General features: G+C 48.5%; 1 protein-coding gene and 1 pseudogene across 1 annotated transcript; both read right to left on the reverse strand.

Moving 5' to 3' along the window:
- Positions 1-240: 240 nt before the first annotated feature.
- Positions 241-6248, reverse strand: LOC101356026 (histo-blood group ABO system transferase 1-like). The gene is given in 3 exon segments (XM_012559989.1): positions 241-931; positions 3434-3562; positions 6133-6248. Coding segments are annotated over 3 exon segments (936 nt in total).
- Positions 6249-6567: 319 nt separating this feature from the next.
- Positions 6568-7535, reverse strand: LOC101356289 (serine/threonine-protein kinase MARK2 pseudogene; annotated as a pseudogene).
- Between the last annotated feature and the right edge of the window lie 612 nt (positions 7536-8147).

Raw genomic sequence — 8147 nt, forward strand, 5'->3', positions numbered from 1 at the left:
GATGAAGCAAAAACAGCAAAACGTTAATGGTAGAATCTGGGTGATAAGCATATGCATGTTCACTGTACAGTTCTTCCAACTGTTCTGTATCAGTTTGTCTGGTGAGTGGTGTCAGCCACTCCAGAAGAGGAAATCCAAAGAAATGCACTCACTTTACCAAACTCTGACCAATTTCTTATCAAAATACCAACACAACTAACATTTATTGCCAGCCTTACAATTAATGGAGAAAGTGTTGTCTCATCGGTTCCAAAGGGCTTGGTGGTTCTTGGGCACAGCCACGTATCCCAGTTTCCTGAGGAAAGGTGATCTGCACAGCATCCTCTCATCCCACAGGTACTCAGGGGAGAGCACCTTGGTGGGCTTTGGGTACAGCAGGTACTTGTTTAGGTGGCTCTCGTCATGCCACTCAGCCTCGATGTGATTGGCGTGGTCCACCATAATCGCCTGGTGACAGGCCTTGGTGAGCTTGTGCACCTCTAGCACTGAGCCCCCAAAAAAGCCGCCAGCAGAGTAGGAATCACCTTCATCTCTCGGAATGTGGGCCTGAGACAATGGGTGGCGTTCATACCTGAAGGCCTGGTGATCGGCAACATAGAGGCCAGGGCAGAGAGTGCCAAAGAAGAAGAAGAGGATCTCCACTCCCATGTGGTCGCTGAACTTCATGTACACGTCTAAACACACCAGGTTGTCCACCTCATGCAGGAAGCGCTGCTCAGAGAAGTTGCTGATCATCTCCATGCGGTGCATGGACACGCCCTGCCAGCAAGGGTAATTGCAGACCTCGAGGTCCACCACCCGCCAGCCTTCCTGCAGGAGGACGTTCGGGACGTCAGCATGCTGGTCAGTGAAGACTTAATAGTTGACCTTCTGTCCCACCATGAAGTACTTGTCTGCAGTCTCCAGGAACAGCTTCAGGAAGACTATGTATCTAAGACCAGGAAAGAGAGGGCAGGAGTTAAACAGAATGAACAGCAGCAAAAGAAGGAGACTTAGACAAAACTGTCTCATAAAATGGTAGCCATTCTACTCACTACAGACGATGTGGCCCAACGGTACCGGGCATATGCAGGGACATTCAAATTTGCTTGGTGAACAAATATTCACAAGAACAAGATATTTCATTTACCCATAAGTTTTGCAAAAGTGCAAAAAGTTGTTAATATCCAATGTTACTCTAAAGCTCTAGACCCTCCAACAGCTTTGTGTCTCTTAAGAAAAGAAAACAAAAAAGCCATTTGAGGCCCTATAGTGGTCTACCAGGTCCTACCTGGTTGGCTCTGACCTCTTTCCCCTTCTCTTAAGTCCCTCTTCTCTGGGCAGCCAACTCCTTGATGATCCAGACATACGCTACACATGCTCCAGGGCCTTTGCACTTCCTGTTCCCCCTGCCTTGAAGTCATTCTCTGCAATGCTCACCCCTACAGCTTTCATATCTCTGCTCCAAATCAGTTCACCAAAGAAGACCTGTTGATTGAAGCCCTGGGCTGCAGGTGCTCTATAGCTCCCTCTGCAGGTGCTCACGCAGAAGCGTGCAGATGTGACAATTCAGCAAGGTCTTGTGCTCAGATGTGTGTGTTTCCCTATGTGGAAACTATAACTCGATAAAAAAGAAAAAAGAGCAAACAGACACATACTTAAATAAATACCAACACAAGTCACTCTGGATCTCGTTATTCAGCCTTCGTTATGTTTTTAAAGTCCGTGTCACCCTCTGGTGTGTTTTGTATTTGTGTTTACTTGTTCTTCTGTCTTCTTGCACTAGAATATAGCTACATGAGAGCAGGGACTTTATGCGTTTGGTTGACTGCCTTTTCCCCATCATCTGGCACTTAATAGCTGTTTAATAAATATGTTTTGAACAAGTGAATAAGTGAAAAATTCAGTGCAGTTGAGGATGTGGGGACAAAGGACTCCTGCCCTGCTGGTAGAAATGTCAGTTGTTTAACCCTTTTGGAGGCCACTGGGAGAAACTCTATGTAGATCTTCAGTGCGCATGTCCTTCCCCCAACTCCACTTCCAGGCATATTCTCCACAGACCTACTCACACACGTGTACAAAGACCCAAGTATACAAGTTTACAGACAACTCACGTCATCACACATTGGTAAGCATGTGAGCAACTACAATTCCCAGGTATTGTTGGTGGGAATGTAAAATGCTACAGTCAACTTGGAAAAAGGCCTGGCAAAGGTTTTTGTCTTTTTTTAAATAAATCTAAACACACATGTAATCTTTGACTGAGCAATTCCACTCCTAAGTCTTTAACCAAGAAAAAATGTATCAGATGCCCACACAAAAGACTTCTTCAGCAACACTCATAGACGGTTTACGCCTAATAGCCAAAACTGGAAAAAACCCAGGTGCCCATCAAAAGGGGAATGGATAAACAAGCTGCAGTAAACCACACAACGAGGTACTACTCAGCAGGAACAAGAAAGTGCTACTGATACACGCAAAATCATGATGAATCTCAAAATAATTATGCTAAGGGAGACAAGGTTAACACAAAGAATACAGGCTTTATGATCCCAGTAGGTAAAAACCATCTCATGGGGGGGGGGAATCAGAAGAGTAGTTGCCATTGAGGAAGTTGGGCAGGGACCTACTGGGAAGGGGCATGGGGGAACTTTCTGGGGGTGATGGTGATTTCCTATGAGTTGATAGGGATTTCTGATACACAGATGTATGCATTTTTCAAAACTCAGCAAACACAGAATTAAGATATTGCTGTTCATTGTACATTTAACTTTCAGAGAAGGAACACTGTAAACACACACTGAGTTCTAGTTAAGGATTTGCACACGGACATGTTTAGGAGAAAGTGTTCTGTGGTCAGAGTCCTTGGGTGGTGCAATTGTTAACACACTCGGCTGCTAATTGAATGGTTGGAGATTGCAGTCTATCCAGAGGCACTGATCTCTTTTTTGGAAGTAGATCGTCAGGCCTTAAGAAAGGCCTGGCGATCTACTCTCAAAAAATCAGCCATTGAAAATCCTATGGAGCACAGTTCTGCTCTGACACACATGGGGTCACATGAGCTGGAATTGATGGGAGGACGACAGGTTTGATTCTGATATCTAGCTAAGCCTCAGTTTGTCTCCTGGTTAGGATGAGGGAGGGAGCACCCCTTATTGGCTGTGCATAGATGAAGCTCCCAGCACGCGGACTGGGACACCTAAGCGTTGTTGGCCTCACATCCCCGCAGAGGAAGCTGCCTGGTGACTCCAGGCAGAGGGGCTGCTGTTTGAGCAAGGGCTTACCTGGGCCATGGAGATCCCAGAACGTCCACCTATTGCAGAGCTGCTCTGCCTCCTCCCGCCGTGGTGAGCCAGCACCAGGACCGGAAAAGAGCGGCAGGAAGGAGCCTCCCGCCCACCCTGAGGGCCCTTTCTAGTTCTCCCTTTTCCTGCTCCGCCACCCCCAGACTTACATTTTGATGGCAAACAGAGTCAGCCCGATGGTGGTGTTTCTGAATGGCGTGTCCAGGATGGCAGAGTCAAAGGTCCCCTCCCAGATGATGGGGGCAAACCAGGGAGTTGTGACCAGCACGACTGTCCACCTTCGGGGACAAACCAGAGCGCACTAGAGCAGACAGGGAGAAAGGCGGCCACAGGGAGAAAGGTTTGTACAAAGAGACTCTGGGGTCAGTAGTCGCCTTAGAGTAGACACGGACTCCAGACTCCCAATTCAGTGCTCTCTCCGCTACCAGCTCAGAGGCTGAGACCCGACAGAACCGATGACTCATCTCGCCTCTCCTGCTTCTCTGGCTGGGGCTGAGAAAGCTTGGTGCCATACCATGGCGCGCCCCTGACCACCAGCCCTGTGCTGGATCCCAGTCTGTCAGGCAGGCCTGGGCTTGCCTCCCAACCTGCCCCGCACCAGCTGTGGGACCTTAGGTAGGTTCCTTCACCTCTCTGAGCCTCAGTTTCCCCACCTGTAAAATGAGGAATGATCAGGTGGTCACTAATCACCCTTCCCACACTGAAGCTCTGACGTATGGTGAGGCTGAGGGGAGCCTTAGGCACAGAGAGCTTGGCTCCTCTGAGCTCTGCTTCACATGGTTTTCTGGGTACCATGGCAACGGGCTTCTATAGAAGTGATATTTGAGATTAATGCCTGTAACGCAGAGAAAACAACAAAACATATAACTGGCTGAGGCCTAAAAGCAGGAATTTGGGGGGTCGGAGGCTCCTGGGGGGGTCAGGAAGGCCTGGTAGAAAGGGAGGACCAAGGCCCCTTCGCCCCTTCTTGTCCTCAGGGTCTCCCGTGTGTCCGGCCTCCTCAAGCCTCCTCATGATCCTCCTGACCAACCCCCACCTGAGACTCCACTGAGTCAGGGATGACTTTGGTGAGTCCTTCTGGGACACAAGGGCTCCATCTGCTGCTGAGGGGAGGGAGAAGAGAAGGTAATGAAAGCGTGAAGTTGTCATTAATTTGAAAAATAAAAATATATAGCCTTGTCATAAAAAATGCACAGCCCAGGTGAGAGTAGTGACAACTTCCGTGTATGACGCCCTTACCCAATTTCTCAAGAAATAAAGTATGAGACGTGGCAGCCACCACAAGTCAAGTACCCATCACCACTCCCTCCCACACCAAGCAGGATGATGTTAACAAGCTGAGGGCAATAGTGTCAGGAAGGGAAGGGAAGGAGGAGCAAGAGATCACACACTGGGTGCGGGTGGGAGGAAGACACTGCTGTGCAAGGTGCCCAGATCAATGACAAGGAAGTGAAAGGCATGGGGAGAGGAATGGAGGGGGTGGGGGCTTTCAGACAAAGGCTCTCCTGAAACAGAGAATGCTCACTGTCCCTGTCACTGGGGAGTGGAGTAGCTCAATCTGCCCCCTGGGAGCTGGAGGAGACATTAGGCCCCAGAGTCCCCTCCCCACTCTCACCCATGTAACAGGCCCCTCTTCTACCCAGAAGGACTTTGGCTGGTGATGGCCAAGACTCTTGAGGAGGTGGACAGATACCCTTTGCACAACAGCTTGTGGAAGAAAATGCTCAGCTCTGGGGATGGAGAGAAGGCAGAGGTTTCAGTGTGGAGGGAGTTCAGAGCCCCTCCCCCTCATGTGAGCAGCACTAGAGCAGCCACCAGCCCCACCTGCTCAGGGCTGTACGTTGCCCAGTCCACAGCTGCCCAGGTCCCCAGTCCAGAAACCTGAGGTTAGAGGAAGACCACCTCTTGTGCCTTGCTTGGAAGGAGGGAGAAAAAGAGAAGGTAGAAGCTGATGTTGACTTGGGGAGGGCCTGACAGGGAGCTCCACCACCCTGGACTGAGTGTTCGAGCTCTGAGCCACCCTCCTGGGAAACCCCATAGATCCGTCTCTACTATCTCCATGGAGTGGGGAAGTAAGAAGGCTAGAGCACACTTGGAGCTCTTCCATTCTTTCACTACAAAGCTTTCCCAATCCCTGCTGCCTTGAGGCTCTCTGCCAAATGCAAACAATGGTGGCTGACCTCCTTGCTATAGCAAGCTTTGAATAAATAGCTTCTGTTTGTCCTCATTTGGATTGTCTTTGCATATTTCTACAGACCCATCTCCCATCCCGCACAGACAAATTAGAAAAGATGGAGAAGGGAAGGGAGTGAAGAAGTTCCCCAGAGGAAACACACCTGTCCAGTCAGAGCAGTTTTACCCAGGTGTAGGCAAAGTGTCTGGTCGGTAGCAAGGACTGGTCGGCCTCTGCTGTATTCTCCCCGGTGACTTCTGGCGACCTTTGAGGTTTAAGTTCCTTGGTTGGTTTGGAGGCAATGGTGTTAAAGGCGATGGAGGTGCCAGGTATCCTCTTCAGTTGAACCCCATTGAGAGACTGCCCAGGGAGTTTGCACTTCTCTGCCCTCTACTATATGAAATCTTCCTGGCCCCATTTGCCAGCCATGCACAGGAGCGGGGACTGGGAGCTGATCTTCATGCTCACATGAAGTTTAGGGACCACAGCTCGGCCTCTGGGGGTTTCAGCATCAGTCCTTACATTCAAGTTCATTCAGGTTCCTTCTGGCACAGCTGAAGACAGATTTCTTCTGAGAATCTTGAGGAACCTTCCAGTGGACCCCTGAGGGTCCTGGGTCATTCCAGGGGGAGAGGTTGGGGTCACACCACAGGGAAAATTCTGCTGGTCACACACCTGTCAAGATGTCCAGCATGCATGCAGTTTCTATTGGACACATCCTGGGGAAAACTGGTTCTGCCTGCGGCTCCCTCCACCAGGGCAGCGATGTGGTGGGCTGACGAGGAAGCCATAGAGACATGCTGGACTTCTTTGCTTCTGGGGTGCTACACCTTATAAATACTCTTTCGGCAGCACAACCCAGATGCCTGGGCCAGCTGCACTGGGGCCAAATGGCATTCTTGGTGAAGCAAAAGCAGGGCTGGGGAGTCTGAGGAAGAGAAGCCCTGGAGGTCCTGGACTCTCTCATAGTTAGGTTGTATTTGCTATTCTAGGTGGAGGTCTGGCCGAAACTAGCCTCAAAATAAGGAGATTCTTGCTTTGATTTGTACTGGTTGAGAACTCTCGCTGTGCACATGGTTGGTCTTCTCCTCCTTTAGGCGACATAGGGAGCTAGCAGTTTGAGCCCTGGTCCATCAGTGAGGCCCAGATCTCTTCCATGTGTAACCCATGGACACCATCGACTCAGGTTGCCAGGGTCCTTGTAGTCAGTGAGTAGCTCCATGTAAGGCTTTAGTTCATAATCTTTATGGCCCACATTCATCCATGGAGCTTTGATGATTTGCTTTGAAGTACTGCTCTTAGTGGGACTAAGGATGAGACATTTCTTGAGCAGATTTTCACACTCCATGAACATATAGAAGGGAAAATGATATTTTCCATTCAGCAGCTGCTCCTGCAGCTACCTGAAGTTCCATCCATCAAAAGACAGGCGCCTTCTGACAAGTGTATATACAATGACTCCCATGCTCCACATATCCACTGTGGTTTTATCGTACTTTTGGCCCTAGAAGAGTTCTGGGGCAGAATGATGAGGACTGCTACAAAAGGTATCCAGCTGTTTGCCAAAGGCGAATTTCTTGAGGAAGACAACATCTGCAATCTCGATGTCATAACAGCATCCAAGAGCAGGTTTTCTGCTTTTAACTCTATGCACACTAATCTTCTGGTGACTGTACTGCAGAGCAGACACTGGCAGAATTTAGCTTGGGTCACTTTTTCTTTCCCATTTCCATGAGCCTCTAGGTAATCAAGCACTTTCCTCCATTAGTGTATGCCATAAAAAGTAGAGTTATCTCAGTCTTGAGCTCTTCAAATAACTATGTTGGGATGATTCAATGTCCTCGTTATTCTTACTTCATGGGAGAGTTTCAAAAGGCAGGAGAAGTTCTGTTTAGTCTTGCCAATGATCTTGACCCTGATGCTCAGCCAAGCTTGGATCAGCCTGATCTGAGCTACCGCCTCTAACCTCAGGGCCAGTACCAAAGGGTAAATTTTAATGACAGTAAACAAAATTTTTGAGGTGAACCCTGATATTGGGTCAAGCTTGAATTCTGACTGATCCTACCCTCTATCCCCATGGTCCCTACAAAAGAATGTACTGGGGCAGATTCTAACCCTGCACCAAGCTTAGATTATGTCCAGCTTGAGCTACAGCCACTAGCCTCAGAGCTATTTCCAAATACTGAAACAACAGATAAGACAGGAGGTTAGAATAATTCATAAGAGAATGGGCAAAGCAAAGGGAAAGAGAAAGGAATTCCTCCCAGCGGGGTGGAGATCTTTAACGAGTTATTAAGAAATGGGAGGAATAAAATGAGTATCGATGGGGTCAAACAAATTTTTCTTAGTGCAGCACCCTCACAAGTTGGGTAGTTCTTACTCAACAGTGAAGGACCCTAAACAAAGCTGTTTTATTGTCCCTAGTGAGGAGGGATTTAGAAAGGTGCAGGACAAATATGACAATGAGAAACTTGACTTCCTATTGCCTGGGGTGATAGTCCCAAATCTTATTTTGTGAATTCCTATCACTGGTTTTTTGAGGAAGCTCATTAAAATAGGTTGTGAGAGTGGCTACGTGAGGATCAGTCTCACTGGTTTAGAATACAGGTAGTCCCTGACTTAGGATTCCAGTGACGATGAACCGCTCTTACGACTGTCCTTTTTTTTCTGTAGTTCTTATTGTTAGTAAT

Source organism: Trichechus manatus, unplaced genomic scaffold, assembly GCF_000243295.1.
Source record: "Trichechus manatus latirostris isolate Lorelei unplaced genomic scaffold, TriManLat1.0 scaffold01050, whole genome shotgun sequence".
In the NCBI taxonomy this organism is placed as follows: Eukaryota; Metazoa; Chordata; class Mammalia; order Sirenia; family Trichechidae; genus Trichechus; species Trichechus manatus.